This window comes from Trichomycterus rosablanca, chromosome 20 (assembly GCF_030014385.1).
Source record: "Trichomycterus rosablanca isolate fTriRos1 chromosome 20, fTriRos1.hap1, whole genome shotgun sequence".
In the NCBI taxonomy this organism is placed as follows: Eukaryota; Metazoa; Chordata; class Actinopteri; order Siluriformes; family Trichomycteridae; genus Trichomycterus; species Trichomycterus rosablanca.
The window spans coordinates 12,851,347-12,870,831 of record NC_086007.1 but is presented as its reverse complement, the minus strand read 5'-3'; the positions used below and the strand labels follow the sequence as shown (position 1 = coordinate 12,870,831).

The following is a 19,485-nucleotide window of genomic DNA, read 5'->3' as shown; positions in this document are numbered from 1 at the left end:
TAAAAAGCCAAAATCTTCAGAAATAAGTGGATATGTACCAACTTTATCATTAGAATAATACATTGCTTGTATACTGGATTAATACTAGAGAGATACCATCAGCCGGAACCAAATTCCTTGTATGTATCCACAAACTTGGCCAATAAATCTGATTCTGATATGGTGCCTTCAATTATGGCCTGGCATTGTTTTCAATTCTGTTTTCAACTTTGTCATTTTGAAACAGATGAATTTATATACTGTAGATTCAAGCAGTTTCATTAAACACTTTATTTATTTATTTACAGCCCACGACTATATGAGAACAGTATTATATTAATAATATTAATTATATTATATTAATAATAATGTGCAATACCCCACTACTACCTCACTGCTGTTTTTAAACAATCTACTGTACTTTTTTATAACTATAATTTAGTCTTTATTCTTTATATTTAAGATTCTTATACATACATGTGTGTGTGTTGTGTATTTGTATATAATTTTTTGCTTCTATTCTTACTTAATGTATGTGTAAGCACCGTTGGATTGCTACTCAATTTCGTTGTACACTGTGCAATGACAATAAAGGCATCTTATCTTATCTTATTATTATCATAAGAAAAACTGGTCTGAGGTTCTAGATTTACTTTTACATATTGTATTGTATTTTTAATATTTTAAAGCATGATTGTTTACTAAATTATTTATTCTATTCATTAGAACCTGCCCTGAGGCGATGGATTAACAATGGATTTAATCATTTAAAATCACTAAAATTACATAAAATAATTTTGGCCAACCTATGCACACTATCAATTTGCTGCAACGTAACAGCGTAAATTCGTGAGCTGGCTGTTTTATCTCTCTGTACAGATTCAGACTGGCTTTTCTGAACTCAGCAACAAAGTGAAACAAGGGTGCAACGCAGCAGCAGTGGGTGAATACCTGGGAGGACGAGGTGTGGTGGAAACACAGCTGACTTAGAGCAAGGTAGAGAGGCTTCACACAGACATGCACGGACAGACACACAGAAATGAAAAAGAAAGCAGACATGAGTGATATTCAACTTAAAAGAGGGAAAAATAACAGGATGAATGAAAGAAACAAAAATGAGCTGAAAAATGATATGCTGATATTCTGATATGCTCTCTAGTCAACAGTAAAAGACTAATATTAAGCACATTCATTAATGTTAACTGTTTTGGTTACAGTATTAAGAATCATGCTTGAATGGTGGAATCAAATACTAAGGGAACTATACGTGTATAGCTATAGATGCTCGAGTTAAATTTATAAAGGTTTATAGGTTATAAAGGGTTTTTCTTTTTCTATAACTTGTTTATGCATTTTCTTCCCTTTTTCCTCCCGACTTTTAGCGTGTCCAATTGCACGCTTGCGTCATGCTTCCTCTCCACTAATGCCGACCCCGTCTCTGATTGAGGAGAACGAAGCTAACACACACATGCCCCCTCCGACACATGAGAAGCAGCCGTAAGCATTTTGTCACCTACACTAGACGAGATCAGCTGCGGATCAGCTCTGTGTACGGAGAGACACACCCTGATCAACGCACTCCTTCTTCGCCCCTGTGCAGGCGCCATCAACCAGCCAGCAGAGGTCGTAGTTGCATCAGTTATTAGAAAGTCACTATCCGGCTTAATGCCCCAGCCCTATATGAACAACAGGCCGATCATCGTCTATGTGGCCGCTCAGCCCAGGCGGCAGGCGGAGATGAGACTCGATACGATGTATTCGAGATCCCAGCTCTGGTGTGCTAGCATGTGTTTTTACTGCTGCGCCACCTGAGCGACCCTTCCTGATATTTTTATGTCTTAGGATTCAAAGAGTTCATTTTATTAATGTTAATAACATTTTAGGAGGTCAAAATTAAGGTGCTTGGGTGGTGCAGCGGTAAAACACGTTAGCCCACTACCGCTGAGATGTAGGGTTTAAAGCTCAGCTATGCTATCAGCTGGTCAGGCATCTACACAGTCATGATTGGCTAAGTCTGATTGTCAGCTTTGGTCAGTCCAGCCTAACTACTTGGAGGTCAGCTCTTAGTGCTGTTCCAAAGCCTGGATAAATTAAGTAGGGTTGTTTCAGGTAGGGCATTTGGTGTAAATACTGTGCCAAATTAGGTACACAGACCCGAATGGTTGCTATAGCAACCCCTACATTATGGGAACAGCCGAAAGAAAGGGGGAAACATTTTGAATATATATTATTAATATTACTATTATTCCTACTAGATGTTTTACTATGTTTTAAGGACCTGCTCATTTTGAAGACACCCCTACCACCACAGAAAGAAAAGTAAAGATAAGTGATAGGCACTTAAATCAGTTACCAAAGTGTGCAAACTACAGAACTGGACATTATTTGCCCATCACAGCTCTATAGTTTAGGCTTGTACCAGCTGTTTTCGGTGGCATCTCTTCAGCTGTCCTGGTATGGGACAAAGTCGGGAAGCGTCTATAAACTACGGAGCCCTCTAAATAGACAGTACATATTAAATAAAAAGAGAAAGTGCAGTGAGGTTAATGCACAGATGGGAATGCACACACAACTTCAGCACACGCTTTATAAACATTATGAGACGTCATGTATGTCATCTGAGGATTAGTAACAGTTCATGACAGATGTTTGATGTGTTAGTGGAGCAGAGGAAGCACAGGCATTCATAAACCATTATGTACATCAAGTCTGTATATTTAAATGTGTGTAAGTCCTGACCTGGTGAGTGTTGCGAGGTCGCCAGAGAGGTCATAGAGTTGGACAGGTTAAGGTTGGCAGTGATGCTGAGCTGGCTCTGAACCACGGGTGGGTATGGAGAAGTTGGAGTTCGCTGGGATTCTTCACCTCCCTCTTCTTCAATGCCAGGAAGATATGTGTCAATCAAGGCGTCCAGGAACTTCACCACCAGTTCAGCGTAATCTGGAATTTGGGTTTGCTGCAACATAAGAGCACATCTATTAACATGTGTTTTGTCAAACATCTGTAAGGTATTTTTTGGATTTCCCCTAATTTTCCTTCCAATCTAGTAATATCCAATTACGCTCTTGCATTTCGCTTCCTCTCTACTGTTGCTGACCTCCACTTCTGACAGCTGCCTTCACCTGTGTGAAGCAAGTTCTTATGAAGCTCAGTATTGCATATGGAGAGTGTATGCACTTATCATGCCAATATCAGAGCTTAGATTCAATCTCACGCTGGTGTGCTAGCTTGTTTTACCACTGCGTCATCTGAGCACTCTAAGATTAGTTTTGAACTGCAGTGGTATGCAGTATTTATTTATTTTATTAGGATTTAAATGTCATGTTTCAAACATTTGGTTACAATTCACCTCACTTGCATGTCTTTGGATTGTGGGAGGAAACCGGAGCTCCCGGAGAAAAGCCACACAGACACAGGGAGAACATGCAAACTCCACACAGAAAGGACCTGGACCGCCCTACATGGGGATCAAACCCAGGACCTTCTTGCTGTGCTGCGACAGTGCTACCCACTTAGTGGTAAGGCAGTAAAGGCAGTGCTAGCTTAGTGTTTAAGGTACAAGACTAGTAATCAGAAGGTCGCTGGTACAAGCCACTGTTGGGCCGTTAAGCAAGGCCCTTAATCCTGAATAGCTTGCATTGTATTCAGTCACAATTGTAAGTCGCTTCGGATAAAAGCGGCTGCTCAATGCAACAAATGTAAAGTATAAACATGTTAAAGGAGTGTTGAGATTTCGGGGACTTCTGTAACTGGAAAGTTCGACAGTATTTGCTGGTTTATAAACATACAAATCTTAAAAAGTGGATTATAAAGTCAGGAACGTCACTTGAACAAAGAAGAGAACTGTCTTTAAAAAGTAAAGAAGCTGAACATTCTGCTATATCAATTAAAAGAAACCACAGTTACTATATAAGAACACTTAATCATACCTTAGAAAAGGGGCCAGCAAATCTCCAAAGTCCATTAAAACCAAAGCCTTAAGTAGAGGGAGGTGACAACAGAGCAATTTTAGGTCAGGGTTTTAATAATTCCAACAAAAGTTCTATTCAAACTGTTTCACAATTATGTTTTATGTAATTATGTTTCTATATTATTTAAATACATTTAATGATATTGCAGTAAGAATGTAGTTTTTACTTTGGAGACAGGAGGGCTGGTACTGAGGTGGGGACTCGTCGTGGAAGACCATACTCTGGACGATGCCATGGACAGGGTTCAGGAGGTTGGGATCCTGACACGTGGTGAGCAGTGTATTGATCTTGGAGTCCAGCAGGTTGTGCCTGAAGGAGAAAAAATGATGTTTTATAATCACATACACTAGCTTATTATGTTTATCTTGTAGTATATGTGCATATTTTTAGATACAATAAGATCCTGAAGCTTCCTTTCAGTGTATTAAAAATGATTCCATAACTGATTCATTTTGTTGTTTCATGCCGTGCTTACACCATGGTTATATAATAATAATAATAAGTTCAGCTTATATAGCACCTTTCACCAAGCTCAAGGTCACTGTACAATAATAAAACACACAAAACAAAACAAGTGTGTGAAGATAGATTAGACATAGAAGTCCGGGAAGAAGAATGAAAGTGTTGTGAAAAGAGATAGGTCTTCAAGGAAGCCCTAAATTCAGAAACAGAAGAGATAGAGCGAAGAATAGAGGGCAGAGAGTTCCAGAGTGCTGGGGCGGCAACGCAAAAAGATGCGCCACCCATAGTGAACAACCTAAATCTGGGAACGGAAAGCAGATTAGCGTCCGAGGACCTCAATCGGCATGACAAAAACATTCCCAATAAGGAGGGGAGCATTGGTGAAGAAGGAAAGTGAAGTTTTTGTGCCCACATAAAGAAGCTCAGTCTTATGAGGATTGAGCAGCAGGAAGTTAGAATGCGTGAGGAAGAAGGAAAAGAGGTAGATGGTTTGAAGGCAAGGTAGAGTTGGGTATCATCTGTGTAGCAGTAAAAATTAAGACCATGTCTGCATATGATAGAACAAAGTGGGAGGATGTAGACTGTGAAAAGAAGAGGCCCCAGTACGGAGCCTTGTGGTACGCCCTGTTTTACCAAAGCAGTGTCGGAAACATGATTACCCAGACGAATGAAGAAATCTGATAGATAGGATTATTATAATTATTATCATGGTTATATTCACAACAGGAGGAGTAATTCTTACTTCAGTCTATCATCCTTTTAAGTGCTGCTCTTTTATACCAATTCTTTTCAAGAAATTAAGGATTGTTTTCATTTTAGCTTGGTTAAAAAATGTCAAGAAAAACAAACAAAAAGAGCACTTTACTGGCTAAACGGTTTCACACCTTATAAGGGACAGTTGTAGCAGCTTTGACGTTTCCCTTTTTTATAACTTCCGCTTGCTGCAACTATAAGAATGCTTTGTTTGTTTTACTTATTTTTGTACAGTGTCTATTAAGCTTCCGAAAAAAAAGATTTTAGCAAAGGTCTCAAACCAACAGCCAATACAGACAACCCCGCTAGACATGTTCAAGAAGTGCACATCAGCTTTTTGGAAATGTAACTTTTTCAGTCGAAGCTCACTTTATGGTTCTGGGACTAGCGTTGAGTTTCAAGGTATTTTTTCCCAATAAGGATGTATGGGAAACCTGTTAATGCGTTCCATGGTCCCATGCAACTGGATATATTTTAGGCTTATGTAAAATAATTGGGTTGTTTTTGACACTTATACACTGAAAATAACACAAATATAATATAAAAACACTGAAATAAAGGCACCCAGGTGGCTCAGCAGGAATTCTGCTAGCACACCAGCACCGAGATTCTGAACTTGTCGGTTCGAAACTCGGCGTTGCCACCGATCGACTGGGCGCCATCTAGCGGGCATAATTGGCAGTGCCTGCAGCAGATACTAATTGGCCACCGTATCTGCAGGGTGTGGGTGGGATCTTCATACTCTGTGTAAGGACCCTGATCGGCGGAAGAGACGCCTGTGCAGAATGCAGGGGCGGGAAAAGTAGGGCTGTGAACGCGTCGGAAGAGGCGTGTACAGCGCGTGCTCTCCTCGGATGCAGTTGGGTATCCCTCAGCAACGGAAGACAAATTGTATGCGCTAAATCGGGAGGAAATTGGGTAGAAAATGCATTAAAAAAAAAAAAAACACTGAAATAAAAAGGTGATTCTTTCTGATACAATTTCTCAGAACCACGAGCTGTAACACAAGTTTAAAAGTGAAACAGTGAGGAGAATCCAGCTAAACACAGATACATGTGGACGCTTCCGGAGTGAATCAGACGGTTATTCCACACAAATGCAGATTATATTCACACTTTGATGGCGTATTACCGCACCTATCAAGCAGCGTGCTGAACAAAGTGACTGTTCATTGTTAATTTGAAATTAAATACATAAACCTTTTAAAAAACAAACTGAACACATTGAGTTCAAGGGAAATGTTGAGTTTAAGGGTACACATTTTGAGTTTAGTGAATGTTGAGTACCACTGTATCTTCAAATATTCTAAACTTGAAACTCACACTACTGGAAACACTTTTGGAAAGACCACGCTGGCTTCAGCTAAGTACTCATACAGGATCCTCTGGTGGAACTCATCCGTGGAGTACTTCACTTGAGTTGCCTGCAACAGAAAAAAACAGCTTTAACACACACACCATAGCATAGATCTAAATACAATATTAAATCTGTGAAAGGACTGGGGTTCTTACCAGAACAGTGAGGAGCAGGGTCTGTATTTTAGGGTCAGTGAGAACCTCCTCATCCAGCAGTACGTTAGACTCGGACACAGAGACTTTCCGCAGGTGGGAGTTGGCTATCCTTTGGGTCTCTGGGATGGAGGAGGGGAACATTACATTATTGTATGAATTTGTACTAACAATATACAGTGTAATATACAACCACCTCCTGGTTTCTACACTCACTGTCCATTTTATCAGCTCCACTTACCATATAGGAGCACTTTGAAGCTCTACAATTACTGACTGTAGTCAATCTGTTTCTCTACATACTTTTTTTAGCCTGCTTTGACCTTGTTCAGCAGGTATTATTTATGTAGTGGATCATTCTCAGCACTGCAGTAATTATGACATGGTGCTGGTGTGTTAGTGTGTGTTGTGCTGGTATGAGTGGATCAGACACAGCAGCGCTGCTGGAGTTTTTAAATACCGTGTCCACTCACTGTCCACTCTATTAGACACTCCTACCTAGTTGGTTCCACCTTGTAGATGTAAAGTCAGAGACGATCGCTCATCTATTGCTGCTGTTTGAGTCGGTCATCTTCTAGACCTTCATCAGTGGTCACAGGATGCTGCCCACGGGGCGCTGTTGGCTGGTGGACTATTCTCAGTCCAGCAGTGACAGTGAGGTGTTTAAAAACTCCATCAGCACTGCTGTGTCTTATCCACTCATACCAGCACAACACACACTAACACACCACCACCATGTCAGTGTCACTGCAGTGCTGAGAAGGATCCACCTAAATAATATCTACTCTGTAGTGGTCCTGTGGGGGTCCTGACCATTGAAGAACAGCATGAAAGGGGGCTAACAAAGCATGCAGAGAAACAGATGGACTACAGTCAGTAATTGTAGAACTACAAAGTGCTTCTATATGGTAAGTGGAGCTGATAAAATGGACAGTGAGGAGGTGGTCATAACGCTATGCCTGATCGGTATAATGACGGCTTGTAGTGTGTACTACCCAACAACTAATTTCTAGCCCAGTATTTACAAACAATGAGAGATTCAGTAATGTTGGAGGAAAATGGTAATTTACCATACACGTAGTAATACATAAACAATTACTACTTAGAACGCATGCTTAGGGCATGATTGCCAGTGGTCATTCCTATATTCCAAGCATATGGAATGGTACTAAATGTGTACGTGGTGTACGTGACATGAAGTGCATTGTATGACCTCTAAAACCCAGTTATAGCTGGTTCAGACCAGTTCCTGTGTTCCAGCAGGATATGGATATTATACCCATGTATATTTCATATAAAATCAATAAAAATCCCCTGTAAAACAGCCCTTAAATTTTTTACTTTTGTATCTTTTTTTTTTTTTATCTTGTAGACTCCTTGTTCAGTCATGTATTCACATCACAGCCTCGATCATGCACCCCAACCCCCCGAGCACTTCTCTTATCCATCGTTTTGTTTCTGAGCTGCTTCAGCAGTTACATAAACAGTTCTCGTGTTTATTTTTAGGGAACAGTCTGAATGTCTCTGTAGGCACTTTGCGCTGATGACTGATAAATTGCATAATGCGAGCCGTCTCCGTGCCGTCTAATTATGTAGTGTGCACTTCCTTATGATGCCAAAATAAAAAGCATCCGGAGCTTCTGAGCAAGTTGTGTAGGGTGCAGTAGGTTTGAGCTTTATTTCATGCATAAAATAATCAAGAGCCCATATAGTAAGTTACATTAAATGTTTAAGACCGTAACCTGCTCACTTAATTGAGTTTTTATGTGAACGGTCTGCTAACATGTCTGGCTACTGACAAAATAACCAAGTTGTGTAGCTGCAGTTCAACCATGAATATGTTCTATATAATAATACATTTAGATACATTAGGCTCCTATTAGTTTGTATTTCACAAAACCTGATTCTGCAGACAAAAAATGTGGTCATAGCTGTTCCATGGTTTTAGTCTCATGAGATTAAACCAAGATCATTTAGATACCCAAGTTTGGGCGCCAAGGTGGCACAGCAAGAATCTGTGCTGGGATTCTGAACTCTCAGAGTTTAAATCTCATCTCTGCTACTGGTCGGCTGGGAGCCCCCTAACAGGCACAACTGGCAGTGCCTGCATTAGACAAAATTGGTCACTAGTCTGCTGGGTGGGAAAACACCAGACTAAGAAAGGGGTCTACGGCACTGTGTAAGGACCCTGGATAGTAGCCCAAGGTGCCTTTACAAAAGTGGAGGGCCGCGAAGAAACCACCAAATTAGAAGGGGTTGTGGTCTGCACATGCATTTGAGGGAGCGCATGTCATGCAAATATACCCTCCTGGGACACGATCTAGGTCCCTAGCAGAAAAACACTGAAATAAAAAGGTGATTCCTACAATTTCTCAGAACCCCGAGCTGTAACACAAGTTTAAAAGTGAAACGGTGAGGAAAATCCAGCTAAACACAGATACATGTGGACGCTTCCAGAGTGAATCTGACGGTTATTCCACACGAAAGCAGATTATATTCACACTTTGATGGCGTATCACCACACCGCTCAATCCGAGCGCTGAACAAGGCGGGTGTTCATTGTTAATTAGAAATTAAATACATAAACTTTTTAAAAAACAAATTGAACACATTGAGTTTAAGGGAAATGTTGAGTTTAAGGGTACAAATTTTTTTTTAAAATTTATTAATTTTTTTATAATTTAGGGCGTCCAATTTCTCATTTCTCACTTCAATCTCTCATTATGTCGGTCCCTGCTCCTGATTGGGGGCTGACGAGGCCGTTCCACGCCTCCTCCGATACGTGCACAGCCAATCGACCGACTTATCACCCACACTTGACGAGTGGAGCGCGTCAGAGTACTGCGCACGGAGGATCACACACTCCGCCGCACCCCCTCCCGTCTCCATGCAGGCGCCCCCAGCCAGCAGAGGGCGCTACCGCCCCATTCCTGAGAGAGTATCCCCTCCGGTCTAAAGTCCCGCCCCCCACCTGAACAACAGGCCAATCGTTGTTCATATAGCCGCCCAGCCTTTCGACCGGTGAAGGCAGAGCTGGATTCGAAACAACGCTCCTTCGAATTCCAGCTCTGGTTGCAGCGCGTGTTTTTACCGCTGCGCCACCTGAGCGGCAAGGGTACAAATTTTGATATTTTATATTTTGCATGTCATGCAAATATACCCTCCTGGGACGCGATCTAGGTCCCTAGCAGCGGAAAACGAATTGGCTAGGTTCAATTGGAAGAAAAAGGGAGAGAATTGCATAAATTAAATAGCAAATAAATAAATAAATAATAACCCGGTTCATTTTACTTTTGGATATTTTGAAGCCATTTGTGTTCGATCATTTGTGTATTTTACTGATGCTGGATTGGAGATTTTGCTTTATTGTTTTTATATTGATTCCTGTAGCCTATACAGAAATCATACATATAAACATACATACATATAAACTGCAGAAGATAATCCTTTGTGATATTACTATTTTTTATACTCAATAAAGTTGGATGTCGTCTGTGGAGTATGTGTGGTTGACTCTGGCTCTAAAGTGTCTGTGATTAAAAAGTCATTTATCAAAGTTGGAAGGCGGCCTCGAAGTCCTATTTGATGAAGATCTTTAATTATTCCACACCTCCAAGTAGTATCATAGGCATTTTCAAGGTCAAAGAAACAACTGCATTGTGTTTATTTAGGAGGAACACTTCCCTATGTGTGCTTCAAGTCTGGTTAAGTTGTATGTGGTGCTCCTGTCTTTTCGGAAGCTGCTTTGGATCTCGTCGAGGTCGTTAAACCAGGTTTGATCACGATTTTGTAAAATATACCTAATTTCAGAGCAAGATGAAATGGGAAAAAAGCTTCAATATAACCCCCACCCCTTCTGACATATCAGACACATTAGCACAAAGATGCTTTACAATCGTACCAATATCATAGTCGTTCTCAGCAACCCTCCTTATCTTGGGGGGCGTGGTGATTCCTGATTCCATCTCTGGTCTCTTCGGTGCTTTGGAGTCTGATATCAAATGGTCAAAACTTTTCCTAGTGCCTGAGACACAAACAACGGAGAATGATTAACACACCTATTTACCTGTAGATCTTTCTCCAAGATCAGCAGCAGTCAACTATGAGGTCAACTTAACATGCTATTGCAGCAGAGACTTGGGTTGGGTTCAAATAAAAACAGCATACCAGCAAAAGAAGTTTTAAAAATACACCGATCAACCATAACATTAAAACCACCTCCTTGTTTCTACACTCACTGTCCATTTTATCAGCTCCACTTACCATATAGAAGCACTGACTGTAGTCCATCTGTTTCTCTGCATGCTTTGTTAGCCCACTTTCATGCTGTTCTTCAATGGTCAGGACTCTCCCAGGACCACTACAGAGTAGGTATTATTTGGGTGGTGGATCATTCTCAGCACTGCAGTGACACTGCAGTGTGGGTTGTGCTGGTATGAGTGAATAAGACACAGCAATGCTGATGGAGTTTTTAAACACCTCACTGTCACTGTTGAACTGAGAATAGTCCACCAACCAAAAATATATCCAACCAACAGCACCCTGTGGGCAGCGTCCTGTGACCACTGATGAAAACAACAGCAACAATAGATGAGCGATCCTCTCTGACTTTACAGCTACAAGGTGGACCAACAAGGTAGGAGTGTCTAATAGAGTGAACAGTGTGTGGAAATGGTATTTTAAAAACTCCAGCAGCGCTGCTGTGTCTGATCCACTCATACCAGCACAACACACACTAACACACCACCACCATGTCCGTGTGACTGCAGTTCTGAGAATGATCCACCACCTAAATAATACCTGCTCTGTGGTGGTCCTGGGAGAGTCCTGACCATTGAAGAACAGCATGAAAGGGGGCTAACAAAGCACGCAGAGAAATAGATGGACTACAGTCAGTAATTGTAGAACTACAAAGTGCTTCTATATGGTAAGTGGAGCAGATAAAATGGACAGTGAGTATAGAAACAAGGAGGTGGTTTTAATGTTATGGCTGATCAGTGTATACAGTAATAATGGAACAGCTTTCTACCTTTTTACCTTGCAAAGCAATGATGTGGTGTTCTTTAAGAAGGAGAAAATGACTGTTGGCATGCTGCCTTGTTATAAGCAAAATAACACATTGGGGAGTGCTGTTATTGGAAAGTAATGAACTCTGGGTGGTTAACGGCGTCTCTGCTTTGCGATTGGGATGCATTAAAGCACCCATTGTTCATTTTTCTTTTGTTGTAGCAGCATGGCTTGTTGAGGATTATTTCTTACATATTTAGGGTAGTAATTTTTCATATTTAGTTTATTTGGAGTGATATCTGGTAAGCTGTTGGGATTCCTGTCTAGTAAACTCACTAGATGTTTTTTTTCTGAAAGGTTTCCCGTCAGACAGCAGGGTTTGCGTGTTAGCCATCTACCTATTAATCTTTAATTTGTAATGTAACCCCACACAACAGTGAAGTGCCTTAAAAAAAGAGGAAGATACCATATAAAACATTCTAATAAATAGAATTTGAAACGTTCTATTAAAAAAAACTCCAGGCCTGTGGGTCACTTGTGACCTACAACACAGGGAAGTGCAGCCCACACTTCCGTATTTTAGGCCAATTATATTTATTATATTATTATTATCATTATAAGTATTTATTTCAAGGCCAGTTTCTGTCCACCTGTTAAGGCCAAGCTATTGAATTTCAGTTACCGAGAAGTTTTTTGGCATTCCCCTGTGAAGGTTGCCCCATATCCACACTCATGGACTTGCGTGTACGTGGGCTGGTCTGGCCCATTGTAGGGTAGTACGCTGCCAAGTAGCGCTCCGACACTTTGGGTGAAGTCCACGGCTGACTCTCCTTTAGCGGCCTGCCATGAAAGAAAAACAAACCAACATCTGGTTACATCCATGTGACAAACGAGTGCATCATTGACAGCTGAAGCGCTGTAGTGATAAGCTCACCTGCATCCAGGTTCAGGGTGATAAACAGAGTACGTATCTACAGGGAAGTTCTCTATAGTAACATCTGGGAGAAGCAAAGACTTCCTGTGCTTAAGGCTGCAGCGGCCGCGCACCTCCTCAGACACGGTGAGCAGAGCTGTAGAAGACATACGCAGATTACAATAAGTGCTACAACACAAACAGATATGAGTGTAATTAACATTTACATTTCACTCACCGGCCAGGTAGGCCACGCTCTGAGTGTTCACTTCGAATTTATCACAGTTTCGATGTTTGCCCACCAGGCCTAGGAGCGTGTGGAGGATACGCACCGTCCTTGCCACTGTGGTGGAGGATGGGTGTCTGTAACCTTCAGAGAAAGGACAAAAGAACCAATAAATAAATAAATAAATAAATAAATACAATCAAAATGTACACCAGGACACAAACACAATGAGTTCATATATATATATATATATATATATATATATATATATATATATATATATATATATATATATAGTAACTGTCATTTCAGGCTGTATTTATTATTATTTATTTATTTGTTTTACACACTTTGGTTACATTTATGACAGGACAGGTAATTACTGGCTACACAAGATTCATCAGCTTAATTCTTTTAATGTCTAACACAGTCGCAGACCACTTAAGTATTTCCAATTAACCTAACTGCATGTCTTTGGACTGTGGGAGGAAACCAGAGCCTCCGGAGGAAACCCATGCAAACACGCACACAGAAAGGACCTGGAACACTCCACCAGGTAATCACACCCAGGACCTTCCTGCTGTGAAGCAACAGTGCCACCCACCAAGCCACCGTGCCACCCCAGGCTGTATATAGTACTGGTGAACTAAAACTGGAAATTTAACAACAAATTTTATATTGATGGATTCAGCAATCAGCCATACTATCAAAACTACCCTCCTAATATTCAGTTAAAACAGCTCTGAATGAGAACTGGACTCCAGAAGACACCTGAAGAAGTCCTGTGATGTCTTGTACCTGGACAATACCAGCAAGTCCATCAACTTCTATATATTGCAAGGTGGATCGCCCAGAGTTCATCACATTTTTATCACAGAAATGTGTGAGACTAATATATATTATATCGTTATTACTAGTTTTATCATTATTACTAGATTATTGGATCAACCAATGGATCGCTGTTCCGCTGAGCGGCTTGGCCGGACTGCAGCAAATAGATCACGGCGCCTCCGTAGTGGCATCTGTACCACCAACCAATCAGCGCGGTTGATCGAGGAGCGGAGGCGGGAGTTAGGGCTTAAGAACTGAAACTAGCATGAAACAACAACAGCATGAAAGGCGGCTAACAAAGCATGCAGAGAAATAGATGGACTACAGTCAGTAATTGTAGAACTACAAAGTGCTTCTATATGGTAAGTGGAGCTGATAAAATGGACAGTGTGTGTAGAAACAAGAAGGTGATTTATATGTTATGGCTGATCGGTGTATAAATCCAACTTATTATTATTATTTTATCAAATGCAGTTTGTGTTTACCTTTTAACAGATGTCCCACTAGTGCAAAATTAAAATTGGAGTTAAAGTTGAGCCCCACAAAGTGGTCCATTTGTTTACAGTCCCATTCTAACGGCTTCCGGATCTCCATGAAAACCTCCTCGGGACTCTGCACATAAATATTGCACATAATATAATACAAATCTTTCTAAAAGCTTGTGTTGTATTAAAAGCTGCAGGTTTAAACAGCTCGTGTTTGACATTCTTACCTTGTCATTGAACACCCGCAGGCTGTCGAGTGTGTGCAGGTTTTGTTCCAGCAGTGCAGTCCCAGCAGAGTACAGATTGACCTCATCCAGCTGCAGCACCGCTACTGCCACCCAGAACAGAGCCTTGTGCATGGGAGAGTCCTGAATAAACCCACACACAGGTCATGTGATCAGTTACACAGCTGCCACATTAACAACAATTTCTACGTTCTGCAGTTTACCAGGAAAGTCAAAAATACTGAACCTACAATACAAACGTGAAGCGAACTATTAATCATTGGAATTACGTACTCACTCACATTGAACAGTACAGTACCTGAATGAGAAGGGGCTGTAGTTTGGTGAGCGCAATGACAGTAGCCTCAATCAAAACTTGGCTGTTGTAATTATCCGGGCCCTTCAAGCAGCTCTCCAGCCCCTGCAGAGGAAGAGCATTAATCAGGCTGACCAATGGAGCGCAGCACCACCGGCTACAGACACGATGCTACAGTAAATGGTATTAGAGCATTCTCAGCAGCACGCTGCATCCTACAAATACGTCTCCCTGACACATGGAGAACAAGCTGCCGGTCTTATCTCTCCGAAAATACATAAATAAATAAAATGAGGTACAGAGAAGTGAGCTATGCTGCAAGCAACGATTAAAGAGTAACTTTTTTAAAGAGGGGGAAAGAAGTGACTCAGCATAAATTGTAGGATGTTTATGTTGAGTCATTCAATGCAGCTTTATTTATTACTGCACAACAAACTTATCTTACTTCTTCTTTACTGAAAAACAAAGTGGATAAATGTAACAGACTGAAAACTTCTGTTCAACTGTGCCTTTCACTGAAGCGTTTGATTGTTTATTAGGATTTTAACGTCATGTTTTACACTTTGGTTACATTCATTTTTTTTAATGCATTTTCTCCCCTTTTTTCTCCCTTTTTAGCACGTCCAATTGCCTAATTGCATCATGCTTCTTCCCCGCCTATGCCGATCCCTGCTCTGACCGAGGAGATCAAAGCTACAGTTCAGAATCATTTGTTCTTTTTAAGAGATTCAAATTATGCTGGATATAATTTTTAACACCAGTTACTAGAAATACTGCAACTAGTCCTGTGTATGAATGATTTATTAACTTAAAATGTATATAAATTGAACCTCAAATTCAGAATTAATAATACATTAAATTAAACAGTCATATTACACAGACTGTATCTTAAATGGTTGGTAGTGACAATCATGCTGTCTAAATAAATCGACTGACAACCTGTCCTCCAATGAAAAAGCTAAGATTACCGTAACATCACAATAAATTTTAAGTGTTTAATTGGAGTCAAATTCCGCTTTGCTTGTCAAACAGTAGAGTAGATTGAATGTGTTCATTAGAGAATTTCACTTGACGCTACTGGCACCATGACCACCTTCTCAAACCAATTTTGAAACTAGAGTGTGTGTTTAATATGGTTTATTATAATACAAACTAGAGATGGACCGATCAGGGTTTTTGGCACATATTCCGATCTCCTTTCAGGGACATCGGCCGATAGCCGAGTCCGATCGGGGGGGGGGGGGGGGGGGGGGGGGGGGGGGGATTAGCAGTAAATAAACTTAAAAAGAGCCTCACAGTAAAGATAAACCGGAGCAGCGCGCGCGTGTGCGTGTATGTGTGTGCCTTTAGAAGAGACGCAGTTACAGAGACGCAGAGTTCACAGTATCGCTATAAGTGATTCATTGATTCATGAGTTGATTCGTTTTTATGTGAAGCGTAAGTTTCTCTTCTCAGTTATCTCTCCGTGTTTACTGTTATTAATTAAATGTCGTGGTTTTAAATAAACACCAGCTACTACAGAACATTTTGTGTGACTCTCTTACATTAAAAAGGTTAATTAAAAAGCTTAATTAAACTGCTATTACCACAGATCTGTAACCGACCGTCAGACTCGTTCCGTCTAACTAGCTAAAAGTTTTCTAAAAGTTCAGCAGATGATCCTGAACTAACGAATTTGGTAATGAATAAACTTTTGCCTCGGATTGGCTCTGTAACGTTTTCTGTTCTCATCTACATCACAAGTAAGAACCGCTTACGATTTACCAAAGTGAACCAGGAGTTTATATAACGTGCTGATAGAATCGACTCAGATGTGACCGGGTTGAATGATCTTTTTAAAGTAAATATTACAATCAGCAAAATTACATCGTAAGAGCTTTCACGATGGTTTCTGTACGATTGTTGATGAATGGTGATGTGATGGTTGGTGCTTCGTAGCTCAAAGTCTGGATCAATCCACTGAGCTGTTAACTTAACATGGTCTTTATATATCACACGATCGGATCGGCTACTTTTAGGAAATATCGCCGATCGCCGATAGCATATTTTGATAAAAAATCGGCCGATACCGATTCGTAACCGATCGATCGTCCCATCTCTAATACAAACATGAGTAGCAGCTATACCATTACAGACAAGAGTGTAGATCAAGCTGTATTAAGAAACACATACCCGGTCAATGCTGAGAAGAGGACTGGCCTTGCTGAGGATGCGGATGATCTGTTTGATCTGACCATGAGTCACCCGTTTACTGATGCAGCCGAACACCACCAGCGCCCGTGGCTGCAGAGACGGGTTATACTGGAAAGCAAATCTGATCATACACACAAAAAACACAATTAATAAACACTCACACTATTTAAATTCCAAAATGCTATTAAGGTTAAGGTGTGTACGCACTTCTGAGCTAATTCTGTCCACTGGTCCAGCCACTTGCATCCAGGAATGTCCCTCATACATGCCTACAGAAAACATCAAAATCAGCCCAACACTTCTATTTACAGAACAGAGCAAAGGTTAGACCGTGTAGGGTTAAGCTAGAGACCGACCTCCATAATTTCAAGCAGGGCTTCAGTGACGGTCTCTAAAGAGGACAGGGCGAAGGTCTCTCGCTCATAAGAGCCCGGGGGAAAGGAGCGATCTCTGTAGCTGGAGCGGAAGGCTATTACAGCAGCTGATTTGACCTTACTGATGCCGAACAGCAGGTAGAACTTGGGCAGAGAGAACTCGGTCAGACTCAAGCGTAGAACCTGTTTGGTCTCCTCTGCAGGAAACAGAGCAAAACAAACACAGTGTAAATAAAAAAGATTATGATGTTCTGGAATTATTAAGAACCAAGTGGCATAAAGACAGGATAGTGCTCTATATTACATGCCGAGTCTGAAGAAAGATCAAAATCATTCATTCATTGTCTGTTTTACCACCGCTTTATCCTATACAGGGTTGCGGTACGTCCGATTCACTGGGCGAAAGGCAGTAAACACACTGGACAGGTCATCAGTCCATCACAGGGCAATTTTACTAGCTCCAATTAACCTGACTGCATGTCTTTGGACTTGAGACACGGACCCAGACTGATCCATCTTGGAATTGAACCCAGGACCTTCCTGAATTTAAGGAGACAGTGCCACCCACCGAGCCCCTGTGCTGCCTGATCGAAATCAAAACATTTCAACTAGAGATGTGAGGGCCATAAAGACCTAGTTTGACAAGTTGTGAGCTGGAACTTCAGTGGCCTGCACAAAGCTCTGACCTTAACCTCACTGAACACCTTTTGGATGAATTGGAACACTGACTGTAAGCCAGATCTTTGAGCCTTCCTTCGGGCACGACTTCCCAAATAGAAAGCCAAAAATTCAGAAAAGTGAAGGCCATTTGATATTGATGTTAACAGTTTTGGATATAGGATGTCCAACAAGCTAATGGTCAAAAGTCCACTTACTTTGGGCCATTTAATGTATATGAGCTCACAGATTAAAACTCTTCTCTACTCATAATCTACTCACCACACCAGGCTTTTACTTTTTAGTGAGAATTCTAATTATCCTGTGAACCAACACTAATTACAATTATAACCAGGGTATTTCACAGTGATTCAGAAGAACTTACCGCTAAAGTTGAGCTGAGAGCAGGTACACAAAGAGTGGATGATGTTGATAACCAGGCCGTGGGTGGAGGCTCTGAGGGAGAGGGGACCCGTGGCCACCAGCAGGGTGACCACGTGAAAGAGGTAAGGCAGGTGGGCGGCCACATCCAAAGAGTTATTAAAGGAGAGCATGAGCATGTAGCGTGCCAGGATGGCAATGTCATCCCACATCAGGTGCTGCTCCAGCGTCGGTGTGGGGGAAAGGCATGTCTTGTCAATTATCTTACACATGCGACCAATCACCTGTAGGGTAAAAAGCACAAATTAAATAACGGTCAGAGCATTTTGTAAAAGCTAAATGATTTTGCTAAAGTCTGCTAAAAGATTAATGCAGTGTTTTCCCTCTTTTCTGCAATCCATTGAAAGCCACAATAACAAATGCAATTCATGTATTTAAGCATACACCGTTAAAACCACGTCCTTGTTTCTACACTCATTGTCCATTTTATATCACCACAGGACCACCACAAAGCAGGTATTATTTTGGTGGTTGGTCATTTTCAGCACTGCAGTGATAATGACCTGGTGGTGGTGGTGTGTTAGTGTGTGTTGTGCTGGTATGAGTGGATCATCCACTCACTGTCCACTCTATTAGACACTTCTACCTAGTTGGTCCACCTAGTAGACCTCATCTATTGCTGCTGTTTGGGTTGGTCATCTTTGAGACCTTCATCAGTGGTCACAGGACTTGACTCGGACTCTAGCCTAAAGACTCGTGACTTGACTCGGACTCTAGCCTAAAGACTCGTGACTTGACTCGGACTCTAGCCTAAAGACTCGTGACTTGACTCGGACTCAAGCCTAAAGACTCGTGACTTGACTCGGACTCTAGCCTAAAGACTCGTGACTTGACTCGGACTCAAGCCTAAAGACTCGTGACTTGACTCGGACTCTAGCCTAAAGACTCGTGACTTGACTCGGACTCTAGCCTAAAGACTCGTGACTTGACTCGGACTCTAGCCTAAAGACTCGTGACTTGACTCGGACTCAAGCCTAAAGACTCGTGACTTGACTCGGACTCTAGCCTAAAGACTCGTGACTTGACTCGGACTCAAGCCTAAAGACTCGTGACTTGACTCGAACTCTAGCCTAAAGACTCGTGACTTGACTCGGACTCTAGCCTAAAGACTCGTGACTTGACTCGGATTCTAGCCTAAAGACTCG

The 19,485-nt window shown here is 41.4% G+C and overlaps 1 protein-coding gene across 1 annotated transcript in view; it reads right to left on the bottom strand.

The window, feature by feature from the left end:
- Nucleotides 1-19,485, bottom strand: part of nf1a (neurofibromin 1a) — a 128,762-nt gene that overhangs the window by 3,488 nt on the left and 105,789 nt on the right. Inside the window, exons 41-58 of the mRNA XM_063017245.1 lie at nt 18,285-18,564; nt 17,225-17,439; nt 17,076-17,137; nt 16,848-16,989; nt 14,679-14,780; nt 14,363-14,503; nt 14,136-14,262; nt 12,832-12,963; nt 12,615-12,750; nt 12,363-12,520; nt 10,575-10,697; nt 6,677-6,795; nt 6,488-6,588; nt 4,117-4,259; nt 3,909-3,955; nt 2,719-2,935; nt 2,399-2,476; nt 931-984 (exon numbers count right to left, since the gene is read on the bottom strand). Coding sequence (XP_062873315.1) covers nt 931-984; nt 2,399-2,476; nt 2,719-2,935; nt 3,909-3,955; nt 4,117-4,259; nt 6,488-6,588; nt 6,677-6,795; nt 10,575-10,697; nt 12,363-12,520; nt 12,615-12,750; nt 12,832-12,963; nt 14,136-14,262; nt 14,363-14,503; nt 14,679-14,780; nt 16,848-16,989; nt 17,076-17,137; nt 17,225-17,439; nt 18,285-18,564 — 2,377 coding nt within the window. The remainder of the gene's footprint in view (nt 1-930; nt 985-2,398; nt 2,477-2,718; nt 2,936-3,908; nt 3,956-4,116; nt 4,260-6,487; nt 6,589-6,676; nt 6,796-10,574; nt 10,698-12,362; nt 12,521-12,614; nt 12,751-12,831; nt 12,964-14,135; nt 14,263-14,362; nt 14,504-14,678; nt 14,781-16,847; nt 16,990-17,075; nt 17,138-17,224; nt 17,440-18,284; nt 18,565-19,485) is intronic.